This window comes from Acytostelium subglobosum (assembly GCF_000787575.1).
Source record: "Acytostelium subglobosum LB1 DNA, scaffold: scaffold4, whole genome shotgun sequence".
Lineage (NCBI taxonomy): Eukaryota > Evosea > Eumycetozoa > Acytosteliales > Acytosteliaceae > Acytostelium > Acytostelium subglobosum.
The window spans coordinates 1,032,629-1,060,497 of record NW_012236528.1 but is presented as its reverse complement, the minus strand read 5'-3'; the positions used below and the strand labels follow the sequence as shown (position 1 = coordinate 1,060,497).

At 45.3% G+C, this 27,869-nt stretch overlaps 10 protein-coding genes across 10 annotated transcripts; 6 read left to right on the top strand and 4 right to left on the bottom strand.

Annotated features, from left to right (window-relative positions):
• Positions 1-1,605: 1,605 nt before the first annotated feature.
• On the top strand, positions 1,606-2,431 carry SAMD00019534_025840 (hypothetical protein; the record flags this gene model as incomplete). Its single annotated transcript, XM_012901882.1, has 2 exons — positions 1,606-1,978; positions 2,052-2,431. Coding segments are annotated over 2 exons (753 nt in total), but the record flags the coding sequence as incomplete, so codon positions are not given.
• Positions 2,432-2,538: 107 nt separating this feature from the next.
• SAMD00019534_025830 (hypothetical protein) lies at positions 2,539-4,444 on the bottom strand (the record flags this gene model as incomplete). Its single annotated transcript, XM_012901881.1, has 5 exons — positions 2,539-2,976; positions 3,047-3,388; positions 3,503-3,766; positions 3,838-4,180; positions 4,266-4,444. The coding sequence occupies 5 exons, from the start codon at positions 4,442-4,444 to the stop codon at positions 2,539-2,541; spliced, it is 1,566 nt and encodes a 521-aa protein (XP_012757335.1).
• Positions 4,445-5,225: 781 nt separating this feature from the next.
• SAMD00019534_025820 (hypothetical protein) lies at positions 5,226-5,934 on the top strand (the record flags this gene model as incomplete). The annotated part of the gene is made up of 3 exons (XM_012901880.1): positions 5,226-5,291; positions 5,415-5,794; positions 5,874-5,934. The coding sequence occupies 3 exons, from the start codon at positions 5,226-5,228 to the stop codon at positions 5,932-5,934; spliced, it is 507 nt and encodes a 168-aa protein (XP_012757334.1).
• Positions 5,935-6,627: 693 nt separating this feature from the next.
• SAMD00019534_025810 (hypothetical protein) lies at positions 6,628-10,438 on the top strand (the record flags this gene model as incomplete). Its single annotated transcript, XM_012901879.1, has 5 exons — positions 6,628-6,932; positions 7,001-8,452; positions 8,510-8,884; positions 8,948-10,313; positions 10,418-10,438. 5 exons carry the CDS (start codon positions 6,628-6,630, stop codon positions 10,436-10,438), a joined length of 3,519 nt encoding a protein of 1,172 aa, XP_012757333.1.
• Positions 10,439-10,770: 332 nt separating this feature from the next.
• On the bottom strand, positions 10,771-12,870 carry SAMD00019534_025800 (hypothetical protein; the record flags this gene model as incomplete). The annotated part of the gene is made up of 5 exons (XM_012901878.1): positions 10,771-11,280; positions 11,371-11,496; positions 11,558-11,661; positions 11,740-12,054; positions 12,129-12,870. 5 exons carry the CDS (start codon positions 12,868-12,870, stop codon positions 10,771-10,773), a joined length of 1,797 nt encoding a protein of 598 aa, XP_012757332.1.
• Positions 12,871-13,829: 959 nt separating this feature from the next.
• SAMD00019534_025790 (hypothetical protein) lies at positions 13,830-15,392 on the top strand (the record flags this gene model as incomplete). The annotated part of the gene is made up of 4 exons (XM_012901877.1): positions 13,830-13,913; positions 13,980-14,448; positions 14,522-14,947; positions 15,010-15,392. Coding segments are annotated over 4 exons (1,362 nt in total), but the record flags the coding sequence as incomplete, so codon positions are not given.
• A 59-nt stretch (positions 15,393-15,451) lies between these two features.
• Positions 15,452-16,036, top strand: SAMD00019534_025780 (hypothetical protein; the record flags this gene model as incomplete). Its single annotated transcript, XM_012901876.1, has 2 exons — positions 15,452-15,590; positions 15,663-16,036. 2 exons carry the CDS (start codon positions 15,452-15,454, stop codon positions 16,034-16,036), a joined length of 513 nt encoding a protein of 170 aa, XP_012757330.1.
• Positions 16,037-16,261: 225 nt separating this feature from the next.
• Positions 16,262-20,576, bottom strand: SAMD00019534_025770 (hypothetical protein; the record flags this gene model as incomplete). Its single annotated transcript, XM_012901875.1, has 7 exons — positions 16,262-16,676; positions 16,749-16,948; positions 17,013-17,037; positions 17,113-17,171; positions 17,245-17,322; positions 17,402-20,023; positions 20,103-20,576. 7 exons carry the CDS (start codon positions 20,574-20,576, stop codon positions 16,262-16,264), a joined length of 3,873 nt encoding a protein of 1,290 aa, XP_012757329.1.
• Positions 20,577-20,934: 358 nt separating this feature from the next.
• SAMD00019534_025760 (hypothetical protein) lies at positions 20,935-25,468 on the bottom strand (the record flags this gene model as incomplete). Its single annotated transcript, XM_012901874.1, has 3 exons — positions 20,935-24,126; positions 24,207-24,917; positions 24,989-25,468. The coding sequence occupies 3 exons, from the start codon at positions 25,466-25,468 to the stop codon at positions 20,935-20,937; spliced, it is 4,383 nt and encodes a 1,460-aa protein (XP_012757328.1).
• Positions 25,469-26,871: 1,403 nt separating this feature from the next.
• SAMD00019534_025750 (hypothetical protein) lies at positions 26,872-27,780 on the top strand (the record flags this gene model as incomplete). Its single annotated transcript, XM_012901873.1, has 1 exon — positions 26,872-27,780. The coding sequence occupies one exon, from the start codon at positions 26,872-26,874 to the stop codon at positions 27,778-27,780; it is 909 nt and encodes a 302-aa protein (XP_012757327.1).
• Between the last annotated feature and the right edge of the window lie 89 nt (positions 27,781-27,869).

Genomic DNA, 27,869 nt, shown 5'->3' with positions numbered 1-27,869 from the left:
TAACTGTGACTGTGACTGTGACTGTGACTGTGGCTGCTGTTGTAGACTGTTGTCCATGTCACTTATTATCTTGCTGACTTCATCCATTACAATCATGTCAATGCTTTGCGAGCGCTGACGTTGATGTTGGTTCGGCACCTTGAGGTGTTTGACTCTTTCCATGATAGTTCGTTCAATCGATTCGAATGGATGGATGGGGGAGGAGGGTGTTTGTTGGACGCAAAGCGAGTCGCTGGGCCAAAGGGTTGTCTACGACTGTTTGATTGATTGGCACGTGTGGTTGGTAGGTTGATCGATTGATTGGCTAGTGTGAAGCGAGTGTGAGAGGCTGTTTATGCAAACTCTTGAACAAGTGTGTTTGCAACTTGCAAGTTGTGTTGTGTTGTGTTGTGTGTGTAGTGTCAGATGTTGGATATATGATCAAACTAACATCGCCAATGCCTTATTGTGTGTTTGTGATTGTGTTTGTGTGTTTGTAGGTGTGTATAAATACAACAATGGATATCGATGTGATTGTTTTCAATCATATAACAGAGATGTAAAGACTAGGGACTAGATACAGCAATGATTGTCGGTGTTATCCTATCATCACTCACTCTCGATCACTCACACACTCACTAATTCAATCATTAATCCACTAACTCTGAGCTGTTGGACTTCGTCAGTAAGACACCCCCCAGATCAGTCCATCGAAATCAGGCCCAATCACATCGCAAGTCACATCTCTGATTGTTTTAGTGGTTGTTGCGTTTCTGGTGAGATCGATCTCACTTGTAACAGGTCTACCAATCAAACTGATCTTTTTTTTCAGGTTTTGCGCGCTCACATATTTTTACAACTGACAAATCAATCAATCACAAAAATGTCTGTGCTGATGTACAGTTGTTTGGGTCAGTGATGAGACAAGAGGTAAGTGTCAGGACACCTCCTCCAATCATTGTAATACATTCTAAAAACAACAAAGTAATTGACAAAGAATACTTTGGTGATAGCATTGGTGATTGTCTTGGTAATCAAATGGCAGATAAGTTTGGACTACATTAATGTAATGTCAAAGTCAACTTGTAATCGAACGAAACTACAAGAGAGAGATGGAGAATGAATCATGATGGTGAAATGCTTGTAGAAACATTGACCTCAAATAATTCAGTCATACCTAACAACATTCAATGTAGACATTATGATGCTAGTAAGATCAAATCATCTATCATCATGACTATTAGTCCATCGATTCATAAGGAATCAACTACTACTCTACTATCCACTCATGACTTATTCACTCATTGGTATAAGGACGAATGGAATGGGCATGTAGAGTAATGGGGGAAGGGAAGTGAACTAATGTGGAAACATTCACCACACACTTCTAGAAGATTCGAAAGTCTTTGAACTTGGTCTATGACTTTTGAAAATTGATTGGTGGTGGGATGACCGCAACTCTTCACTTGGATCGGTCATTCTGATAGAATGGAACTTGAACAAAGTATTTAATGAATCCAATATTGGTCATTAATTAACATCACAAACAAACAAATACAAATCAAATACAAACCATCAATCTATCAAGCAATCAATCAATATCACTCTTATAATATATAATATTTTATGATATCATCAGTCCTTCGTACAATGTCTACTTCATCACTTAAGCCAATCACTCTTTATTCAAAGAATACACCAAATGTTGCCAAGGTTTATATATTCTTGGAGTTGTTAGGTCTGCCTTATGAGAAGGTCGATATGGACTTGGCCAATGGTGATCAGTTCAAGGAGGAATTCGTAAAGATCAATCCAAACAGCAAGATCCCCGCTATCAAGGACCCCAATGTACCAGAGGGTAAGAGTCCCATTGTCCTATTCGAGAGTGGTAACATCCTCATCTACCTTGCCAAGACCTACGGCAAGGGCAAGTATCTCCCCAACGAGGTCACTCACACTCAAGAGCACTACGATGTCCTCGGATGGGTATTCTTCCAAAGTATGTACTACATTGATTGATTTAGTGAATGATTGAATGAGTGAGCGAATGACTAATATCATCGATCAATCAGTGTCATCACTCGGACCAAACATGGGACAGTATGGACATTACACAAGATATGCTGAGGAGAGACATGAGTACCCAATCAAGAGACATTATAATGAGGTTCGCAGATTGTTCCATGTGATTGAGCGTCAGCTTGAGAAGCATGCTTATGTTGCTGGCGATGAGTTGTCGATCGCTGATCTGGCCATCTATCCATGGAGCAAGAACATCATATTGTTGCAAGAGGTCACTGAGAAGGACTATCCAAAGTTATTCGACTATCACAACAGAATGGCTCAGTTGGATGCCGTCAAGGCCTACAAGGTCTACGATGATGAGCAGAACCTCAAGAGACCAACATCATACACCGCTGAGCAGCGTAAGACATTGTTTGGTCGTGATCGTTAATGTGTATATACTTATATAATATAATAAATCATTCCATTCCAATCAAACTGGAATCATTCCCATCAATCAATCAATCTGATCTTTAATTGAGTCAACACTGATGATCATTTGGACATTTGCTGCTGAGTCGTCGTCGTCGTCGTCGTCTTCTTGTTCTTCTTGTTGCTGCTGGTGTTGTTCTTGGCGATGATGGCTCCGCTGGCCACGCCACGCTCCATCTCCTCCAGTCTCAGCTTGCTCTTCTTGAGCTTCTTGAAGTAGAGATAGAGGAAGGTCTGTGGCACGTGAATATTGGTCATCTTGAGCTTGTCGGCGAAGCTCATCACCTCGCGTCTACTCTGACCCTTGATCTGGATAAAGTATTTCTCCAACTCCTTGATATACTCCTTTGTGATGATGATACCATTGCGCTCGTACCAAACCTCGATCGTTCTATTCAGTATGGCGCCAATCTGATAACCAAGTGACAACAGTCCTCCAATCGTCTTTACCGATATCTCGAAATTAAGTGATGGTCTAGTATTGATGTTGGCGTCCATTATCTATGTTTTGAATGATTGAATGATTGAGTGAGTGATAGATTGAGTTGGGATGTTTCCAAGTTGGACGTACCTCTCTGTAGAAGTATATATTGAATTGACCGCGATCGGTACGTCGGATTCGGATCCAGTTGGTCTTGTCGGCTTGGGAGATGCCGTCAGAGCCGTACTTGGGCGGGTAGAGGTACATGTCCGAGAAGATCTTCTTGACAGGCTTGACATTGAGTGATGAGAGGAATTGATCAAAGTGCTCCTTCTGTGGTTCGTACTTGGCCTTGCAGACATATGTTGGCTCGACCACCTGACTCATCGGGTTATACGACGAATGTATCTTGATCTTGGCATTATCCAAGTCTGGCTCAACGAATGCCTTGAACATTGGAAATACTACATTGGTAATTTGTAACAGTACATCCTGGAAAATGATTGATTGATTGAGTGATAGTGAGGGCGAGGGCGAGGGCGAGGGCGAGGGTAGGGTTAGGGTGAGGGTTGGCAGAACATGGGAGACAAGACCAGGGTATCATACCTTTGATGAACTTTTGTTGACGACGATATCCCTCATGATTCTTTTGATTAGGTCGAGATGGACACCGCCAGTGATGGCAATGCTGATGTCTAGGATGGGCCTGATTTTTGCGCTGAGTGCATAGCTACCTTCAAGTATGAGTACCTTTGATTGGTTCAATGATACCTTATGTTGTTCCACCTTGATAATATTGCCAGTCTCCTTATGTCTAATGATCTTTGGTATCTCCACAACTTCATTCATCCTCAATCTCTTCATTGTGTCCTGTGTGTATGATGATGATTGTTAGGAATGAATGAATGAGTGATGGACTAGGACACTCTCCACTAACTTACAACAACACGATCAAAGTCTATCAGCACTGGATCATCATAGTTGTTGTCCTTGACCATGTCGATACGGATAAAGTCTTGAAGGTCGAATACTATGGCGTTGACGAGGGATGATATTTTGTGCGCCAGAGTTGTCTTGCCTGCGCCAACTGGACCAGCAATGCCAATGACCACCACTCGTTGCTTGTCATGCTCAGTCAGCAACTCAATCGCTCTGATCGCATGGAAGAATCCCTGATCGAATGACAAAGTATTTGGAACTGGCTTCATCTCATAAGTGTTTGTACCTGTATTCAACTCCACTGTTAAGTCCAACTCCTCCTCATTGAGCTTCTCCCTTGCGATCCTGTACATTGTTTGATTGATTGAATGAGTGCATGAGTGAGTGATTGATTGATTGTTGTGAGTGATGAATGAAGGACAAGACGTACGATCCATCAGACTCTATATTATCATCATGAGGCTTTGATATCTTTGGCTTTGGTTTGATAGCAATGGCAGACTCTGTTGTTGCAGATGATGTTGTGGAAGAGGTGATCTCAGCAGAAGTACCGCACACATCCAAATGTTGTGAGAGCTTTGCTAATCTATCGTTTGCTCTACTCAACATTATCTATCTATCTATCTATCTATCTTTATATCTTTATATATCTTTAAAGTTATGTATAATAAAGAATGAACAACTTTAACACTTCATGCTGCATCCCATCTCATGCACAGAGTACCACCTTGGACAACAAACGACAAAAAAACAACACTTTTCCAATCTTTTGATCTTGACGATCAGAATCTTGACTTGATTTGCAACTCCGTGACCAGTCACATGTATGTTATTACAACATACTATTACCTTTGTTAATAGACTGCTGTTCAAACATGCATCATCTTCGTTGGTTTCAATCAATCAATCAATCAAGATGAATCTAAATGACTACATATATATATATAAATATAGAATTCTTAACAAATATATTTATATACTTATATATTTTTAATGGAAACTCGATTGATTGATTGTGATCGATGAGATATTGAATGTATAGTAATTCAATGAGAGTGAAGTGACTATGAGGGAACGTCGATTCATTGAATCATTGGCTTTCACGATGGGTGTCATTCACACCCTATCTGATCACCCACACCCTCAGTTTTTGATCACCACCTCGTGATGATATTAGGAGGGAGTGAAAGATCATTCATTCAAGCAAGCACAGTTCACTTATTTTGTTTTAAAAAAGATAATTACATTATACTATAAATATATATATAATATAAAATACATATACAATGGCATCATTACCAACATGTTACAGTTGTAAACAACCAATAGTTGATGTTTGCCTTTCAGTTTTTGGTCTGCAATGGCATCCCTATCACATCGGATGTAATATATGTGGAAAGGTACAGACATAGATATAGAGATAGATATAGAGATAGAGTTAGAGATTGATATTGAGGTGTGAGGATTGATTGGAGAGTGTAATACATCAATATACTTACTCATTCGATCACTCACTTACTCAATCAAACGATCAAACGATCAAACGATCAATCAAACGATCAATCAAATGATTGAATAGGACTTTGCAGATGGATCTAGATGTGAAGAGGGACCAGATGGCTTTGCTTATTGCTCAAAGGACTTTTTGGACAAGTTTGCACCAAAGTGCTTCAAGTGTCAACAGGCTATATTGGGAAAGGTGACCAATGCATTGGGTCGATCATACCATCCAGAGCACTTTGCCTGCAACACCTGTCAGATGCAGCTGCAAGGCAACTTCTTCCACACCGATGACAACACACCATATTGCGAGCGACACTACTACGACACCATAGGCTTCCTCTGTGGACACTGTGAGAAGCCCATCCTCTCTGGCAAGTGCATCGTCATGGGCACCAAACGATACCATCCAGAGCACTTCTTCTGTTCATTCTGCAAGACTGCCCTTTCGGGTGTTGGGTAGGTATCTCAGTCATTCGATAATGTACATTCATCACTACTAACTCATTCGATCAATCAATCAATCAATCAAACATAGATATAAAAGACAAGGTGATAAACCATACTGCCAAGGTTGCCATTTGAAGCTTTATGGTTGAGCACATTGATGCAGCCAGCACATTGAACGTGTAATGTGGACAACGACGGATGACGACGATCGACAGAGAGAGATACATATAGGAGTTCATACCGAATGGATGGATGAAGGCCTTGTTACAATACAACCACACGATAGATAGATAGATATCAATAAAGGGTCGCGAGAAGATTGGAGTTGACTGGCAATGTCACAGGAACAACGACATCATCAAAGCATCACAAATTTCATTGTGGCCATTGTCCCCAAAGCCTCAGGGGTCCATCCAGATATTTTGATATATGATCAAAACAAGACCAGCATGCTCACGAGCAAGATCAAGATTGATGTTTGGCCGTGCTGGTGCCTGCGGAAGTTGAATGAGTGAGCAAGACCGTGCTGTTTTGAATGATTGGGTCATCCAGCTGGAAGATCATTCATTGATCAATCACTCCAACTAATACGTAACTCAAACAAACATATAAATATATTTAATGATGATGAAGGGGATGGAGAGAGACACAAGTTGCATCAACAATGTGTTCCACAATCACTTGTTGGTCACTACCATCTTTGGACATGTGAGTAGCATGCACAATAGATGGATGAGTCTGCCAAAGCCATCAACCAGATCATCAGAGTATGACAATAACAACACAACAACGACGACGTACCACTGATCAAATCAACGATCAAAGGTAGCCAACTTTATAATATGAGTCTGGTTGACATGTTGCGTTTCAATGCAACACAAATGTTCATCAAGGCATTCGACAGCGTTGCCTCGGACTACCCCGTCGATAACATCACCCTGTTGACATTGGCAATCGACTACAACAACGCAACAGTATTCAACCATCTCATCAACAGACAGCTGATTCGCATCAAACTTGATTGGAGATTGTTCCTTCATGGCAACATTGACCTACTTCGATCCTACCTCGCAGCCACCGGCCACCGAGGGCTGCCCAACCATATGGTGGCCAACCTACCATTTGCTGTTGACTCGGGCAACGTCGAGTTTGTTCGTTTAGTGTTCCAACACCTTAAAATTGACGACAACACTAACTTCCCTAGGTGTTTCGGAGACGAGGAGTCCGAGTTGAAATGCTCCGAGTGCTGCACGAGCTCCACTGTCTGTTTGAGCTTGTTGGCATCTGGGAGCCCGCACTTCAACGTTCTGCCAAGTCCAATATGATGGACAGTGTTCAATACATACTAGACAACAAGCCGCCTCCACTGAGTCTCTCACACACACTCCTCGGTGTTTGTCTTCAACAATGTGCCAAGCATGGCAATGTCGACATGTTCCAAGCATTCATCAGGACATCCGATGGCAATGAGTACCTCAACAATCGTGATATCACACCAATCATTAGGAAGGCGGCCACACGTGGTCAACAATCATTCATCAAGTATCTCTTGAAGCATCATGTTGGCAAAGACCACATCACCAAGGATTGTGAGACACAGATCCACATCTTGTGTCAGATGCCCACCACAACAGGTATATCAATCCACATGGCAATGGGATCATTCGACATGGTCCAGCTTCACAGCGAACAATTGGCGGGGTACATTCGAAACGATGACATAGAAGCAGTAGACGTGCTCCTCTCCTCCTCCGACATTACTGTCAACTTGACTTTAAAGATGTGTCAAATGATGTCCAAGTCGATGGCAACACTCATATTTAGTCGTCAAAGGACCAACAAGTTACGATTTGGTTCAAAAACGTTGGGCAACATTGTGAGTGCCGGCGCACTACCGGGCAGCAACATCACAGTGAAACTCATCCTCGATACAATTGACACTCGATTATATGTGGAGGACAATCTCCGACATGTTATGGAGTCCGCAAGCTGCTACTCTGCTGCACTGATGCAGCGCCTCCACTCCATCCACAGCGTTGATTACCATAATAGTGACTGCCTGGCAAAAGCGTTGGAGAATAGATGCCACGAGGCCATGTCGTTGATTTTCAAGCGACAGTGCATTGGCGAAAAGATTTTTTATGACCATCGTGAGGCCAGGACACAGGCATTCTGTATTGTGTCCAAAGCACCATTGTCCGAGGTGACATTCATTTTGGAACACATGAGCAACATCAGACGCAATGTCGAGGTGTGTGCGTGGGCCGCTAGCAATCCGCATCCAGATGTGCTTGAACATGTCATTGGCCTATTCACTGGCGAGCAACTCAGTGATGGCGAGTTGGTCGCCCGAATACTCAACGAGGCACTCACGAGTAACAGTATAGAAAATGTACGCATCCTACAACGACACTTTGAACAACCTCAGCTTCACCAAACCGAACCACTGGTCAAGCCAAAGTTGAGTGTACTTCACTCAATGGCCAGACAGAATTGCTATCTCACACTGGAGCACTACCTCAGCTCGACAACATTCACTAGCCAACCTTCGCTACACCAACTGCGAACACTCCACTCAATCCTCAATGTTGGTTATGAACACTCCACTCACCGAGTGATCAAGTTGTGCTCTGATCTGATCCAGTCACTCACACTCAATCAATCATTGTAAGTTACATTAGACAACCTTGCGCTCTTCACTCGCTCACTCAGTTAATCATTCAGGACCGAGTCCACAATGAATGTACCATGTAATGTACATCATGCAACATCATTGATGGAGACAGCATTCCACTCGGTGTTCAATGATCCAAAACTTGGTAACATGGTCATGGAACAGATTGGACGTGTTCACAAGTCTCTCGGCATCGATAGTGAATATCTAATCAAAGGTGCACAGTTGATTGACAAACATTGTTTGATGGATTACCTCAAATATGGTGCCACTGAATGGTTCCTCAAGTCATTCTCTCCATCCAATGTTGTCTACGACTCTCCATTGCTAGATGAAGCACTGGTCAGGTGTGACACTCGAGCTGTCGATGTGCTTATGGCCAATCCCAAGCTTGAGCTCATCCATGACTTGAGATACTTTGTCAGGTATGTGGCATGCACACATCCACACTTGGAGAGGATCTTTGATCAATATGTCACGATCGCCAGTCAGACTGAACCATTCTCCACTTTGGATTTCAACGAAACGGTCATGTCAGAAATCAAACATCCATCATTCCTTCGTAAGCTCATTCAGTCTGGCTTTAAACCATCAGCCATTGACAGTGCCATGAATTTCGCCAAAATCGCTCGATCTGATGATGGCTGGCTCACCAAGCCATGGGCGGTGGAAATGCTCGAGTTGTTGACCCAGCATGAGCTACTCTCAAACAAGCTCCATACCCAGCTACTTTACAAGTCAATAGAGCTCAAACAGTCCCAGATACTCCAATTCTATATACAATCAAATCAGATGCCCTTGTCAAAGTTGGAATTGGAAAAGGGAAACATGTTCATTACGATGTGTTGTACATATGGAGTTGAGATTGATCATTTGGAGGCTGCACTCAAAGGCCTTCCATTCAAACAACTGGCACGACTCTGGGATCAATACATAAATTACGCAGCTGAGAATGGACATCTGGCAATACTTCAAAAAATACTCTCATATGGCTCTTGGTGCGATCGTCTTGCATCAGACAAGCTCTTTGGATTACTCCCAAAGGTGTTGCAAAATGGATATTTGGATGTAGCCAACTTCATTCTCAGTTTCCCGCAATCCAAGATATCAGTGGCAATTAATAGCATCCATCACTCAATCATATCCATCGACTTGATTGATCGCCTGCTGACACACCCCAATGTCAACTGTAGATTCAATCGTGTGTTGGGAAGTGCAGTCGAGGCTGGCAATAAGGAGGTCATCAATAAGTTGTTGGGCCCACTCCCAGCCAACAGCCCCATCAAAACGTTCTATCGATATGCTTTGCAACAAGCTGCACTTGTCGGTGATCTGGACAGCATCAGGAGGATAATGGTCATTGGAGGAGTGAAGCTATCGGTCGATGACCTTGGTGCCCTGGTTGATCGAGTTGGACAGCCCAACAGCCTGGTGACAGAGGATGTGATCATTGAGCTGGCCAAGTCCAATTCAGTCGAGCCTCAAGTCGAAAGGTTTTCCACTTTGTTGACCAAGGTTGCCTCCAGCTCACTCGCATTGGTCAAGTTGGTCACTGAGGGATTGTCGAAAGACATGATCCTTACTGCTGATGTCAACGCTGCAATTGAGGCTTGTATCAATCGTGGTGACAATGAATCATTGGAGATAATGATCCAACTATCTAAAACAGTATGCCTCAAGGGGAGACCAACAGAGAGGAGAGTCTTCAGTGCCTTCAAGTTGGAGTCATTCAACTCATCTGCACTCAATCATCTGTTTGATCATGGACATATCAGTGTGGATGATGCCAAGTCTGAGGCTCTGACAGAGTTGGTGGACTGGGCTTGCGAGGAGGGAAAGTTGGACATCTTGCATGTAATCCATCGTCGATGCACCACACCAACACAACTTCAGAGTCATCTTCCATCAATGAAGGCCATTCATTGTGCATCCAACAATAATCATCACAAACTTCTCAGTTACCTTTTCGAAGGCGATGATAATGATGGAACAGTAAGATGTCCAGGATCAAAATCAGCATTCCAACGATCTGAGATCAAGTTGTCTACAATGTCCAACTTGCTCAAAGTAGTTCGACATTGTTCATGTTCGAGAGGACATATCCGTATCATCAACATGTGTGATCGACTATTGGAACAACAACCAGTCAATCAATAAAACCCAATCAAGTCAGACAGCAGTTGACTCTAATAAAATCTATTTGTTGGCGGATCACTCAATCAATCAGTGGAACTATTCCAATCGCTCAATTAATCAATCAATCACCCTCACTACATGTTCAATTCATATGGAGGATAGGGGTTGTCCCACTTTATGGAGACTCGGACAGTGGCCCAAGTGTCTTTGGATAGAGATGTGGATGCTCGACAATGAAGTTGCGATAGTAGAGCAGGACGATCAGAGGCTGACCCAAGACGATGCTGAACCAGAAGATGATGTTGCCAATGTTCTTGCCACTCATGGCGTTCTTGGTCAGGGCGATCAGCACCATCTGACTCATGATGCCAAGGAAGCCCCACATCTTGAGCGAGTGGAACGGTATGCTGATGACCAGCTCGTGGAAGATGGCCGACACAAAGAAGCACATGAAGTAGCCCCAGTTGCGCGACCAGCCTCTGCGACGCATTGGTGTGTAGATCAGCACCACCATCCAGTGATGCACGGGCATGTTCCATGTCCTCCAGAAGTAGTCCAGTCCAGTGCTATTCCACCAGTCTCTGTAGAACTCCCTGTCTCCAAAGCGAGTGATCTCTGCGCAAATGTTCAAATAGAGGTGGAAGAACACGTAGAAGCCTAGCAGCCATACGTAGAGGTTTGGAAGCTAATTGATTGAGTGATTGAGGATTAAGTATGTCAGTAAGTGAGTAAGCTGATTGATTGAGTGGAGCGAGTGGATGTGAGAGATACATACGGACAACTTCATGATCCTCTCGATGATCCTGACCAAGTCATTCTGCTCCATTGGTCTAACACTGTTCTCGACTAATGGTACCATGTATTGCTCAACCATCCAGAATATCAACGCGGACAGGAATACCTTAAGTGATGGAGTGGCTTGTTAGTACATGTGTCAAGATGACCCAACTATGTATACATACAGCCTCGGTCATTCTCCTGAGAAGGAATGACTTTCTAATCCTTGGAGATCTTGGATAGCTCAGCTGATAAACCAATGTTGGTACCAACATGAACCAGTAAACGCCTGCGATGATGTGATTGATTGATTGAATGAGTGAGTGATTGATGGATTCGGATGATTGAAAGATTGATTGAGACATACCACCGAATGATAGATTGTTTGGATAGACAGACTTGTCGGCCTTGTCATCAAACTTTAGACTGCCAAGATGCATGTGACGTTGTTTGTTGTTCTCATAGTGATAGGAGATGAGCTTCATGCTCACACAGCATACCAGTATCATGACGATGATGCCAGATGCTGGATTGGGTGAGAATTCAATGATCGACCAACTTGGTATCACTACAACACCAGTGCAGTTCATGATCCTCAGGTAGTAGCATATCGATGTTGGTAGTACGTTCTTGGCCGCGGCCAACTCAATGAAGAGGGCCATCACAATGAAGAAGTTGAGACCTGATCGATGTGAGGTATGTATGAGTCAGTGTTGATCGATCAAGCTTGATGTGATGTAGTTGGGACACACTTACCCAAGGTGATCATTGCGCCTGGCCATCTGTGCCACTCAGACACAGCGAGCAGACCAAGGTCAATGCGTATACCATAGGTGAGATGATTGAGGATGACCAGACGGAATGAGGCAAGGATCATCAAGAGTACGAGCAGGTTGAGGAAGCCTCGGTAGCTGGCACCGGTGGACTCACTGCTCAGCAGTGATGGACGAAGTGCATACAGACCTGCCTCCCTAGGCAGGTTAGATGTTGTTGCCCATCCCTCCAATGTTGCAGATGTCACTACTGTCTTTGTTGTTGGTGTTGTTGTTGTTGTAGTTGTGGTCTCATCCTTGCCTGACTGTTGTTGTTGTGGTACTGGTGCGACCTTGACTGGAACAGACATATTGTTATTGATTGGTCTTGTACCATTGTTGGCAAGGTTGGCAGCTCTGTTGGCTTGGAGTTGTTGTTGCTGATGATGATGGTGATGCTGATGATGATGATGTGGCTGCTTCAAAAAGTGCTCCGAGTCTGACTCTGACTCTGTATCAGACGTAGACCTCTGTGGAGCATTGATCCTCGATTGATTCCTATCCATCTTCTTGACCTCATGATTGATGAATCTATTTCTAACTCTCTGTATCTCAAACTCTCTATCATTTACAACTCCATTAATCTTCTTTTGTTGTTGTTTGGGTTGTTGTTGTTGTTGTTGTTGAGGTGGCAACACCTGCTGAGTCGTCGTCGACTGTTGAGGTGGTTGTATTGGTTGACTCATTGTATCTCTATCTATCTATCTTTATACTTAAATATAAGTAGAGAGTTGAGTTGAGTTGAGTTTGTGAAATGAATGAAGTGACTTGTTCAAGATCTCAGGGGTGAGGGGTCACGGCTTCTTAAAGACTCACCAAGTCATTCACACAGACAAGTTGTCACATCTTACCAAAATTATAAATGATGATGATGGCTACAGATTCGAGATCATTATGTTCCATATTTGGATACTGATCAATTAACACGCGATCTGGTTGAAATAAAAATTAGATTGGGTTATAGACTCTGGTCTGGCATATGATCACAACCCATTACTATATCCGACGTTTGTATGTGTGTCGGGTTTACCCAATGATCAGGTCATCATTAAATTGAATTGAATTGAATTGAATTGAATTGAATTGAATTGAATTGATTGATAGACGAATTGAACACAGTATGTAGAGGACTTTAAGGCCTTTGTCCAAGTTAAGGTTTGTTTAGCCCCCCAGGGAAGATAGACAAAGTAGTTTGAGCCGATTAGTAGTGTGTGTGTGTGTGATTGAACTGGTCAATGGTCTACATACACACAGCCCTCCCTTCATTCGTGTGAAGGAGATGGATGGGATGAACAAGCAAGCAAAGCTAGCTACACTTATGTTTTAAATGAATATTGTGTGTGTGAGTGTATCAGTGTGTTAGTAATACATCCTAATAAGTACATTAGTGTTGCCATCTCTCTTGTGATTACTGATGAGTTTGAAGTGGAGTGAGCTCACACCTAGTCTTAGACAAACAGGACAATGTCATTATCCTAAATTTCAAACAGATAAAGATACAAATATTATTATTATTATTATATACATACATATATTATACATTTATTATTATTAATATTTAGTTGACTTACTTGACTGACTTGACAGACTTGACTGAGTCCAACGATCAATCCATCACAATACATAAAGACAAAGAAAAAGGGAAATGGATTCAAAGAACTTCTTGCCAACTATAGATGTCAATCTATTATTCAATCTCCGTTATGATGCACTGAAGGACAATATGAATGTATGATCACTTTGATTGATTGATTGATTGATTGAATGAACGAATGATTAACCCTTGCCCTACCAGAATGCACAAGATCTTCATAATGCGATGAATGAAGCGAATATCAAATATCATCATATGTTTGATGTTCATTCGACAGAGCATAAGAGGTTGACGAATGAGACGGTGAAGGCAGTGTGCAAGTTGAATAGGTTTAGAGTGGAGGACGTAAAGGATGATCCAAAGAAGTTCTTGGGATTCTTGTTCACGTTGTTCACGCACGTGGACTTCTCCACCGTGGCCAAGATGGTGATCCACTTCCAACTGTTTGGTGGCACGATCATGGAGGTGGGCACAGAGTATCATCACAAGAAGTACTTTGACGACATCAACAAGTTCAACATTGTCGGTGGCTTTGCCATGACTGAGATGGGGCATGGATCCAACGTCCGTCAAATCGAGACCTCCACCTCCTACGACGGTCTCACAAAGGAGTTGGTAATCAACTCCCCATCATTATCCAGTACAAAGTTTTGGATTGGAAATGTATCCAGTATGTATAACTTAGATTGATTGATTGATTGATTGATTGGATCACTAACATATATCAATAATCAATCTTTTAGTGTTTGGAACTCATGTTGTATTGTTCACAAAGTTGATCTACAAGGGTGAAGACAAGGGTGTTCATGTCGTTGTCGTTCCAATTCGTGATCCAAAGACCATGGAACTATATCCTGGTATTCAACTTGGTGATTGTGGTCACAAGATTGGTTGGAATGGTATTGATAATGCTTGGATCAGGTTCAAGAACTGCAGGGTACCAGTGGAGAACTTGTTGAACAGGTTCGCAACTATCACTCCCGATGGAGAGTACCTTACCAAGATTGCCTCACCTGGCAAACTATTCCAAATTACCATTTCCCAACTTGTCTTTGGCAGACTACTATATATCTGTGGTCCACTATTCGTTATGAATGCTGGACTCAAGACTGCCATCAGATATGCCTTTAGTCGACGTCAGTTTGGAGACAAGGGCAAGGAAGAGAGTTGTAAGTTATCACTTTCATTCATTCACATTCAATCAAATACTAACATATTCATTAAATCAAAGTGATCATTGATTATGCAACTCATCATAGAGTGTTGCTACCAATGCTGGCCACAAACATTGCCTTTGAGTTTAGCAGGAATTGGGTCATTGAGAATCTGTTGGAATCACGCCAGTCTGAGGAGAAGACAGAGGAGTATCATGCTGTGGTCAGTGGAGTCAAGGCAATGGTAACAGAGACTTGCTCAACCGGCCTGTCCAAGCTCCGTGTGCTCTGTGGTGGCAATGGTATATCCTCGTACAACTACTTTGGCTACTTCCGTGGCGAGCTGGACGTGTTCCAGACGGCAGAGGGCGATGGCAATGTGCTCTACCAGCAGCTGGCCAAGTTCCTGTTGAAGGAGTACAAGAACTGGTACAAGAACCACGGCATGAAGGTTACATCATGAAGGAGGTACAGAGCTTCCTGGCCACGTCCAACCCCATCCACACCCACTACCGTTCTATGCCCTACCTGCTCTCCAACGACTTCCATCATCAAGCCTTCATCTACAGGTTCGAGAGGATGAGATCAGTGGTCATCGATCATCTCAACATCTGCAAGGGCAAGGGCATGACCTTCATGGAGAGTTGGAACGCAAGCTGTAAGTAGTCTTTGGAGTCCCATCCTGTCGCCAAGGAATGATGCACTAACATAATCATATAATCAAACATAGTGACACACATTGTTGACATGTCCAAGAGCTATATACATCTCCACATGATTGAGATCAGTCACAGGATGATCCAGAAGTGCTCTGATCCAATCACCAAGCATGTACTCAATGATCTGATCAAGTTGTACGCCATGTCCAACATCGAGCAGGACTTTGGCTTCTTTAGAAACTGGAACTATCTCTCGGGTGGCAAGGCATTGGCACTGAGCGAGGCCATCTCCGAGCTCTGTAACACACTGAAGCCTTACGCACTGTCCATTGTGGAGTCGTCCAAGGTCTATGACGAAGGATTTGACATCCCAATCGCCAAGAAGGACCTGGACTATGTGCGCCACATGGCAGATCGCGTCGGCATTCCACACAGCAATCTCTAAGGTCTGCTGTGTTCCCCATTTGGGACAATATCATATGCACAACAATGTTGTTGAACAGATCAAGGCAAGGCAGGCAAGGAATAGAAGGATGGAAGCAAGAAGAACGAACAAAAGGATGTACATACATTGAATGAATGGAATGAATAGAGAGTACCAACAAACAGATATAATAATATAATATAATACAAGACAGATACTAGATACAGATACATATATATACATTCATTATATCTTCAACTTTTTGGATACATCAATTAATAATGGACCATTGGTTGGCGCGGATGTACGTGTCCATCCATCACGAAGCACCTTTTGGAGCTGGGCTGGCAGGGGATCGGGCGACAGGTCATCGGGCTCGAAGCTCTCCAACAGCTTCTTGATCTGGAGCAGGTTGAGCTTCTGGAAGATGGGCTTGATAGCCTCAACATCAACAAATATCGACTTGTCCAGGACGAATAGGTTGGCAGCTTCCAATGATGAGTCCAACTGATCACTGATTGACTTGTAGTTGGTGGTGGAACACCATTCCTTTAGTCGCGACACTCCCATCTTCACCTTGAATCCCATCGTAGCACGGCACACATGTGGATTCTGTAAGAAGTTGTTTGTTATCTGTGCATTGATAAAGTAGAATACTTGGCTGTTGTTTGTTGTTGTTGTGTGTAAGTCAATCATGGTCATGGTGCCAAGGCTTTGGAATAATGTAACATACTTTAACAGTTGACTTGCGATCTTTGAACAGACTCTGCCTTCCTCAAGGAAACAGATGATAGAGTCCAAGAATGCCAACAACTTGTTGATTGAGTGAGTGGGCTTTGATGTTGATGGCGATAACTTTGAAGCAGCCTTCTGGCTTTCAAGTATAATACTATCTGGAACAAAGATTGATGGTAACAATAACTTCTCCAGTTTCTTTGGACATTGGATATAAGGTTAGGGTCAGGAATTGATTGAGTGATTGAATCGGGATACTTACAGACTCAATGATGGATATTAGTTTGCTGTATATATTGAGATTGAGTGATTGTAGATCACGGACGAATGATCCACCAGACTCTTGAGATGGTGTTACAAACATTGTTACAAAGATCTCAATGCCAGATATAGTCGGATCAGCTGATTGTGGTATCAGTGCCTAATTTGGAAATGATAAGAGAGTTAGTGTCAATCCATACACATGGATTATGGTGAATAAAGTTATATCATACACTCTGTTGTAGCTTCTGTAACAAATGGACAATGGTTGAGAACCAGTAACATATTACTTTACAATCAACACCTGATCTCTGTTGTGTGGAGAGTTTGTTAGTCATCACTGGAACTATTCCAATCACTCAATCAATCACTAAACTTTTGGACACATACCACAAATGACTTCTCCAGGGCGTTTGTGATCTTGGACAGTATCCTCTTGTTGTCTGGCTTGGATACACCTCCAATGGAATCGATCAACTGCCAAACACTGATTCCGCTGTGTGGAGCATCATTACGGTCAAAGTCGAGCTCGGGCCAGTAGATACTTCGTTCGATGTTCTGAAGATCCTCCAACTCAATGCGTGAGTTGTCCTCTTTGTACTTGATCAACTCTGTCTTGGCCTGTTGCAACTGCTGTTTGACATGATCAGAGTCCTTGGTTGCATTGTTGAGTCGCACCTCCATTGCACGAATACCCTCGTTCAGCTCATCAATGGTGGCCTGTTGCACTTGTACCTGGCCATTGAGTCGATCCATTTCTTCATTGTTTTGGTGGTTGTTGTTGTTGTTGTTGTTTTTGTTGTCATCGTTGTTGGTAATAGTGGTGGATTGTTCAGTGAGGCTTTGGACTGAGTCTTCATACTTGATCTTGTTCTCGATGAGTTCTTCCTCCTTCTCCTCTAGCTCCTGCTTCAGATCCTTGATCTTTCCCTTGTACTTCTCTATCCTTTCCTTAAGCTCATCAATATCCTCTTCATCGCTGTCACTGTTGTTGTTGCTGCTGCCTTGTTGCTCTTGCTGTTGTTTGGCCTCATCAAGCTCGGTCTCGAGTGATACCACTCGCTCATTAGCATCGCTTAGCTCCTTCTTCATACCCTTGAGTTGGCCACTCAACTCATTCATCCTCTGTCTTGCATGCATTGCTTCATCTTGATGATCTCCAATCGTCCTCTTGTATCTTTCGACTTGATCATTGAGTGATTGGGCCTCGCTCCTATCCTCCTCTGCTTGGTCCCTGAGTGATTGCACAATTTCTTGTAGATTGGTCCTCTCCTTCTTCTCCTTGTCCACTTGGTCCTTGAGTGATTGGATCAGTGTGCTGGCTGATGCGCTTGCTTGTTGGACATTAGAGTCTGATTGTTCCTTGAGTGATTGGATCTCTGCTTGCAGGTTTCCAATGGTGCTCTGGTGCTCGCTTGCTTGATCCTTGAGTGATTGGATCTCTGATTGAAGACTTCCAATGGTGTCCTGGTACTCACTTGCTTGATCATTGAGTTGTTTGATCTCTGATTGAAGGTTGTCAACGGAGTCCCGGTATTCTCTTGATTGATTTTCCAGGAACTTGACATCTGATTGAAGGTTATCATTGTCTTTCTTGTCCTCCACTGCTTGGTCCTTGATTGATTGTAACTCAGACTTTAGAGATTGGTTGACTTGTCGTAGTTCCATCAAATTGCTCTCCATTGCGTGTATGATTGTGGCTTGCTCATCGACTGTATGACCAGTACCTCGCAGTTCATCAATCTGTTGATTCAACAACTTGATCTGTGATTCCAACTGCTCTTTGACCTTCTCCAGCTCATCATTCTTTGTGGTGGCATCCGCGGCTTGTTCTGTGAGCGCACTGATCTTGTCCTGGTTGTCCATGTCCAGCTGCATCAATGAGTTGACCTGTGATCGGACACGATCAATCTCCGTATTGAGACCACTGACTTGGCTGACCACGGATTGTTCATTCGCTGCCAAATCCGTCAAAGCCTTTTTGTGGCCCTCCTCAGCCTCGGCAAACTTGGCCCTCATTGCTGCCAACTCTTCCTCGTGCTGCGTCTTGGCTCTCTCTGCCTCCTTGCGGGCCTCACTCTGTTGCAGCAGGTTCTTCTCGTTGGCGGCATTCAAACTTTGTTCGAGTTGCGCGATGATCTGTTTGAGTGCTGCGGTGGCGTCCGGCTGCTGGACCACGGCGGGCTGTTTCCGCGAGTCCTCCTTCATCTCGTTGATGAGCAATCCCTCCAACTCCTTGATGCGCTCCTCCAGCTTCCTCTTCTCCGAGTTGATTGTGATCATCTGACTCTGCATCGTGGCAATGTCGTTCATCTCTTTGGAGTTCTGCTTCTTCTGGATGCGCAGCTGCTCGATCAGCTCCTTGTTGTCCGATTGCAATGTGGTCACCTGTGCAGTCAATGTGTCGATCTTTGTTGTGTACTCTCCAATGACGTTGTCGCCAATCGACTTTGATCGCTCCCTGATACGCTCCATGTCGTTGAGCATGCGCTTGACCTCCTCCATCTTCTCGTCGCGGTCCTTGGTCAGACGCGACACTGACACATTTGTCTTCTCCAGGTCGCTCTTGAGCGTCTTGACCTTCTTCTTGTACTTCCTCAGCTTGGTCTCTGGTGTCTCATCCTTTGGCTCCTTGCTGGCGACACGTGGTGTCGTCGAGATGCTTGTGGCGGCAGTGCTGCTCGTGGACTCTGGCTTGGCATGGTCCTTGTGCAGAGGACTCGAGTCGGCTTGTTTGAGTGATGACACTGATGATGCAGAGGCGGCATCGTCCTCAAAGCTGGCGACCTCATCCTCCTCATCGCCTTCGCCCTCCGAGTCATGGTCGCTTGTCAGATTGAAGTCGGTTGCTTCTGGATCACTCATATCTGGCTCTGTCTTTAAGAAATACTCGCTGCCATCAACTTGTATCGCCTGTTTTCCCAGTCCCGCCAATATCTCCTTCTGTAGAGGGTCCTCAGTCTTGATCAAACTCTTTCCATTCACTTTAAGTAATGATGATTGGAATGATACCTGTGGTTGATTGATTGATTGATTGAGTGAGTGGGATGGTTCCATGGGGTTTAGGGGGGAGTGATGTGATCAAACATACAGATAGGTTTGCGGTGGCCTTTGACTTGTCATTGATTGGGAATGTCCTTGATCGCTCAGTCTTGCTCTCGGCATATTGAGAAAGGTCCACCTCGACGGTGCCTAGTAATGAGCTGGTCTTCTTGCCCTTGTCTTTATCTTTGGGATCCTTCTCCTTGTCCTCTGTGATTGAGAACTTTATCTTCTTGGGCTGGTACAGTCCCTTCTTATCTTTGAGCAACGAGGCATTGATAGTGAATGGATGATCGATGATGGCCGTACCATCTTTAGCCACACAATGCTTTGATTCGCCATGATTGTCTGGCTTCTTGCCACGTTTCCATGATACCCAAACAGTACTCTTTGATGTCCTTGGTAGACCTTCAATCCTATTAATCCTTATATTATATTGTATCTTTACAGTATCCTTTGAACTCGATCCCTTTGATCCAAAGAATGATGATCCAGTCGTTGCCGAAGTCGATGACTTTTGCATTCTTCTCTTGTCTGTATGTATGTCTGTGTAGGTGGGTATGTATAAGTGTAGTGTATCTGTTGTATTATTATCTATATCTATATGTATGAAAAACTGAATAAATGATGGATGAATGAATGTAAAGACGATGTTTTTGATTGATCAATCAAACAACCCCTACTTGGTTGATTGCCCCCAGGCCTGTCAAAAGTGATCAGATGACCACCCCCACCATCCACATACATACCGACGAATGAGTTTCAAGGTATGACATCACGACATGTCGTGACCATGATCGGTCCATCAAGTAGTGGAATGTGATTCGTTTGCAGTCCTGTAGGAGGTTCACACAACAAAAGCATGCTTTATTCGTTTAGCCTTACATTCCATTGTCAGTGACTTCGTCATTGACTGTGGTCTTGGTGATGGTCTGGTCTTGAGTGCCTTGCATTGCTGTCTTCGTTGTTGCATCGGTGGCATCTTCATCATCTTCTTTATGATTTACTATATTTACAGTTGTCGTTGTACTTGTTGTTGTCGTTGATGGTTTTGATGTTGTTTCCAGTGGATCATTGTTGTTGTTTGTATCCTGTCCTGGTTGTTGATCATTGTTTGATGATGATGAAGTAGATGATGTTGATATTGTTGTTGTTGGTTCTGCTGCTGCTGTTGGAGTGGCACTGTCAATGTCTTGATCATCTTGATCCTGATCCTGCTCCTTTTGTTGAGCAACAAATGTATCCAAGTCCAAAGCAATATCATCCCTTGGAGAGAGTGCACCACTGTCTGGAGTATCCATGCCCTGCTTGCCCAGTTCCTTGCCATTGGAGGTCTTGGACATCTTGCTACCAACAACCAGATCGCCTGCCTGTGTGTAGATCGGCTCGCTGCTGCTTGGATCCTCGACCAAGGCGCGAAGATGTGAGTTCAGACATCTCTGCAGGGAATTACCCTTCTCAATACCATAGCCTCCCTCGAGCACCGAGATGACACGTCCACGTGAGTGCTTGGCCGCCACAGCCTTGATCATGTTGGTCACTGTGTAGTAGTCCTCCTCGCCAAGCTTCAGTCCGTTGGTTGGGTCGTCCTTGTGGCCGTCAAATCCAGCACTGATAAAGATCAGCTGTGGCCTGTAGGCCTCGAGACGCGGGATGATCTTCTTGGTGAATGCCTGCAGGAATGTCGCTGAGCCACTGTTGATCTTGAGGCCAACGTTGAGCACGTTGCCATCGTAGGTGCCGTCGTCGCGGAGGTCACCAACATCTCTGCCCGTACCCGGGTAGAAGTAGCGCTTCTCGTCGCACACGTGGATCGATATGAATAGGAAGTTGTCGTCACCGCTCAGAATCTCTTGTGTGCCGTTGCCGTGATGCACGTCAAAGTCGACGACGGCAATACGGGAGTAGCCCGACGTCAGTGAGGCATACTTGGCGCCAATGGCCACGTTGTTGATCAGGCAGTAGCCTTGGGAGGGAGCGTCGCTTGTGCGGCCAAAGCGGCCGGCATGATGGCCGGGAGGACGGATTGCGCAGAATGTGTGGTGGTAGCCGAGCTTGGTGACGGCGTCGACTGCAGCGCACACGGCACCCGATGCGCGGAGGGCGGCCTTCATTGAGCGGTGACTGAGGAAAGTGTCGTAGATCTCTCCTTCGTCGTCCTGCTTCTGAGAGACGGCGATCATCGCGCCCGTCTGGTCCGACTCGAGATGTGTCTCGTAGGTGGAGTTCTCGGACGGCAGCTGGGTCTCGAGCTTCTTGATGTAGTGTGCGTCGTGCACGGCCATCACATAACGCATGTCGACCTCGGGTGGTGTGCTGTAGATCTCGACCACCTCTGGATACCTGTTCTTAAAGTCGGTGATCGTGTCGATGGCAACTCGAATGCGGTCCGGCTTCTCAAGATGGAAGCCCGGAACAATGTGCTCCATGCACGAAGTATGATATATGAACAGTGTCTTATATGATGCTGTTGCTGGTTGTGGTGGTTTGTCCAGAGTTGTCGTCGTTGTTGTTGTTGTAGTCGAGACAGTGTTGTTGTTGTTGTTGTTGTTCTCAATCTCGCCACCATGTAACAGAGATGCGGGGGCGTCCAAGGCAAAGGCCAGTGGGATATCGTTGTTGTGGAGGTCGATGCGCTGATTGACTTCAAGCAGTTTGTCGCTGATCCTCTTCTCGCACTCGCCAATCTCTGTCGAGTAGAAGTACTCGTGGCCCCAGTAGACGCCCTCGATCAACGAGATCATGGCGTTGAATGCGCCAATCTCGCTCTCGATTGAGCTCTGTCGACTGTTGATGTCCATCGTGCGCTCGGCCACTGTGTTCTTGGAGAGCAGCGCCTCGATACGCAGGTCGTTGCTGCGCTTGGTGATGGAGTCGCGCACCGCGTCAAAGTTGGAGAGCGCGCTGCGCACCTTGGAGATCTCCTCGACCAGCTGGTCCTCTTGCTGCTTGAGTTGCTGCAGCTCGCCGGCTGTCTTCTTGAGCTTGTCATCCATCGCGTTCAGCTCGTGCGACACGATCACCTCGTTGTGCTTGTCGCGCTCGACGTCCACCTCAAAGTTGTGGTGTATCTCCTCAATGGTCTTGTGCGCCGTGTCGATGGCGATGACCAGCACGTTGCGTGCGGCCGTGCAGAGCTTCTCGATCATTGTCGACATTTGATGGTGCTCAAAGACCTGCTCGATGGCGCGCTGTATTGGAACGTTGCGTGTGTCGTCGTTGGAGGGCGCAACGATGGCATTGTCGTCCATGCGCTTGAGCTCCTGCTGCATCTGTAGGAGAGTCTGAGCAGAGGCCAGGTTGCGCTTGAACATCAGGCCCAGCTCCTCGATCTCACGCCACACCATGGAGTAGTCGTTCGACCAACGGATAGTGCGCAGACGGCTGATCGTCGCCACGAGGCCATTGAACTGCTCGGCTGTCTCTGCGCTTGGGTTGGTGATCAGTGAGTTGAAGAACTTGATCGAGCTGAAGCTCTGGTCGATGAAGAAGTCCACAGAGGTCTCTGGGTCGCGCTCAGGTGACAGGATCGAGTGGTACTGGAAAGCGTCCTGTGAGTCTGAGTCGCCGCCCGATGTGGCCGAGTCGCCAGCCTGTCCACGCTTGCGTCCACTGCGCAGCACCATCTGTTCCGAGTCGCCGCCAGTCTGTTTCTTCTTTCTCTTGCCCGGGCCGTACATAGCGGGGTCCTCGACCATCGGGGCCTGTGTGCCTTGCAACTGTAACTGCTGTTGTTGCAGCATCTGAGAGACGGTCTGTGTGGGTGCCATGGCCGAATGGCTGGCCTTGGGTCCGCGCGTCTTGCGTGGCGGCAGCGACTCCATTGGCTGGGCGATCATCTCTTGGACCCATCTCGTGCGCTCACGAAGCTTGCCACGGTTCTTGGACGACAGGCATACCCAGCACACCCACTTTGGCTGTCCTGGCTTGTTGCCATACTTCTGAACCAACAGTTCTGTGCAGCTATCACAGAAGCCAAAGGCACAATCTTCATTGGCGCAATGATTCAATGACTTGGCCTCACCACAGATGCCACATACAGTGTCCTTGTTGCCCTTCTCCTCGATGAAGAACTAAAGGGTGTGAGAAAGAGAGTTAGATGGTTGTTAGCTCGACATGTATGGATCGATGGGGATGGATGGATTGAACTTACTCCTTTACCAAGTGCTTCGTATAGCTTGCTCTCGGACCGGATGGCATGGGTCTTGCATGTTGGGAAGAGTAGTGGACGCAGGAGCTTGAGGGAGCGATCGGCCTTGGTGCAACCGGCGTACCAACATGGCCTGACCTCCAGGCTGTATGACAGACTCTTCTTGAACAACTTGTTCTCTTTATCCTCGGACTGCTCAGTCATCTCTTCATCCTCATTTCCTCCAATTATTGGTTGTTCCGTGGTCGTGGTTGTGGACTCTGCCGCTGCTGTTGTTGCTGGTGCTGTCGACGTCGTAGTCGTCGTCGTTGTCGTTGTAGTGGATGTGGTGGCGGGTGTCTGATCCCCTTCTTCCTCTTGTTGCTGTTGTTGTTGCGCAGCCTGTTGTGCTTGAGCCTCTTGGGCAGCCTTCTTTCGACTGGCCATCTTTGGATGTCTGGGCTCGCCTATATCACCATCCTCGTCCATATACTTTCTTGGCTTCTTAGGCTGTCTCTTGAGTTGTGGCGACTCCAAATCATGTGGAACTTGATCCTGCTCCTGCTCCTTTCTCTCCTCGGCACCTATTTGTTCTACTGTCTCCATCGACTCTGATGCCTCTGCATTCTGCTCGGTATTATCCTCCTTTGTCTGCTCCACCTGTTCAGTTGTCTCTGTATTGTTATCCTTCTTCTTCTGCTGTGGAGGTGGAGGAGGCTTCTGTCTTCCACGTCTCTGTAGTGTGGATGCGTGTGTTAGTCTCGTGGACTGCGCGTGCATATCTGGTACCTTGTACTTGTACTTACTCCTGCTCTTCCTCCACGTTTGGCATCCGCTGCCGCCTGTCTTGGACTGAGCTGCTCGTCTAACTGTTGGTCGCCGGTGGTCGTAGCCGAGGCGGTGTCTGGCTCGATCGTCGAGTCTCCGCTGACATTGTTGTCCTCCTCAGATTGTTGTGAACCAATCGCTCCTGTATCTCCATCGCTCTCTGATGGCTGTTGCTGCTCTGACAACTTCACACCCCTGCGATTCCTCTTGTTTGTATTGGTAGTATTTGTGGTCGCGGTCGTAGTAGTTGTAGCGTTGGCATGTGTGTTGTCGGTGTCCATCTCAACATCAACGGTGTTGTCTACTGATGGAGTTGCAGCAGTTGCCACGAAATTGGTGGCATTTGGAGAAGTATGTGTGGATGTTGTTGTTGAGGCAGCAGCTGGTGGCGAGGGTGACTCTGTCACGCCAGCCTTCTTCTTATTATTAAGGCGAACTGAACGTGAGCGTGTGTCCATCTCGAATATATCTTCTTCTTCTTCTTATACTTCTACTTCCTCTACTTCTTCTTTTCTTTCTTTGATTGAGTCGTGTCCGTGTATCCAAGGTACCAAGGCAACTAACTCTTTGGATGGATGGATGGATGAATGATTAATGTTAGTTGGGTGTTGTAACAAATTATAATTTGTTAAGAGTCATGGAACAAGTCGTGAGATGACACGTGTGGAAGTATGGTGGAAGTTGGTTGGCAACAGGTTGGCAACAGGTGGAAGTTGTGGAAGTTGCAATGGAAGTTGTAGTGGAAGTATGTTACGGCACATGATCACCAGACACAAACATTTCCATATTCGTCGTTGCAGATGCGCATTGGTGAATGTTGGTGAGTGTGAGTGTGGTGGATGAATGAATGAATGAATGGAATCCAAAAATGGTATGGATAAACAATTACCAAAGATATAGAGAGATACAGAGATCCAGAGAGTTATGTATGTATATATATATCTATCTCTGTTCTACATAAACAGGATGACCTTCAAACAATTGCTACGAACGGGGCAGGTCAGACCCCCTTATATGCGTTTCCGTCCATCACGTTCAAGTTTGTTTGGTTTGATGCGTGTTTGGCTGGTGGGTGTGACTCTGTGGGTGTGTGTCTGTTTTAGGCGTGTTTTTTGGGGAGTATGGTGTGTGAAAAATCAAAAAATTCAACAAGAAGTTCCAAGGCTCGCGCACATTCAGCTGACTTGACTCACGTCCATCTCTCGTGTGTCAAGTGATCGTTCGGGGAAAGACACTATGTATGACATGACATGATGTGTTGTCGACTAGACACTTCCTTCCACGGTGATGCAGCCGACACCTCTTTGGGATGCCATGTGCCAGAAGACAACAATAAACACTCCAGGAAACATGATTGATTGAATGAATGAATGGTTGATTGAAGTTGGATGATGGACAAGACTCGACCATTCATTCATACAATACTTGTGATAGCAATGCAATGTGTTCCATCCATGGTATGTGCGTGGGTGGGTTGTGGTTGATGGCCAGACAGCCATGATCATGTGTGGAACGACGTCAAGAGGAACTAGACACAACAAACGAATGATCGACAAAGTTTCCATCTCCACTCACTCGTCGAAGTTGTGTTCCACAAGTATTGTTGTAGTGATGGTACATACCAAGATGTCAATGGGGTGGTAGGTAGGCACAGTGGATGGACTCCTACGCAATAATATAAGTATAAGTATAAGTATAAGTTATATATATATGTAGAAGTTGGTGAGTTATAAAGATTTAAAGATGATGAGCGTGTGTGTGTGGGTCATTGTTTCAAAGATGTGAAAAGATTGGGTCCACTTGATCGAGTCTCCTTTTTGGTGTACCTGACTGATGTCAATCAATCATTAATGAATGATCGATGATTAATCTATTACAACGCACTTTATCATCTGAAGTACCTGCAATCAGAGAGGGCCAGAATGCCAATGGGCTGGTGTCCTGGCGCTGGCTCCATGAAGGAATAGTCGAGGTGACGCCCAAACAACACTGTCATGAGGATCAATCTGTCGTGTTGTCCGCTGGTATCCATGGAAATGAGACCGCACCCATCGAACTCCTCGATCGTCTGGTCAACGATATCATGAATGGCCAAATACCACTCGCAGTTAGGATGTTGGCCATCATTGGTAACCCGATGGCCGTGCGATCAGACCAAAGATACATCAAAGCAGACATGAACCGAATGTTTGGCGGACGCCATTCCAAGTTTGAACCTAGTGAAGAGACCGCCCGTGCCCAGCTCCTAGAGTCAGTGGTCCGCGACTTTATCAACACTAGCACTACGTGTATCCATCTTGACATGCACACAGCCATCCGTCAATCGCTTCTTCCTCAGTTTGGTGTCCTGCCTTTCAATGTACCTGGTACCCCTCCCAACCCCAAGCTGCTGGATCTGCTCGACGCCTCAGGTCTGGATGCACTAGTCTTACATACCGAGCCTGGTGGCGCATTCACTCACTACACCGGCGAGCTCACAAATGCTTCAAGCTGCACACTGGAGCTGGGCAAAGCCTTGCCACTGGGGCACAACAACTTGGATCAATTCACATCATACGATCAAGTTATGCGATCCCTCGTCAGCGGTGGATGTACATCACCAGCCATGGCCAGTAGAAGTGCACGATCACCGATCAGAGTGTTCCGTGTTCTTCGCTCAGTCATCAATCCAGTTGAATGGATACTGTTTCCAAACACCAACGTAGCACTTGGACTTCGTGCCGGTATTGTCCTGACCGAGGTACCAAGAAGTACATTATTCCAATCATGATGATCATAATAATAATAATATCTGTGATTGATCGATCGATTGATTGATTCAAAAAGGGTATCAGACGTTTATATCACTCTTGTAAACAA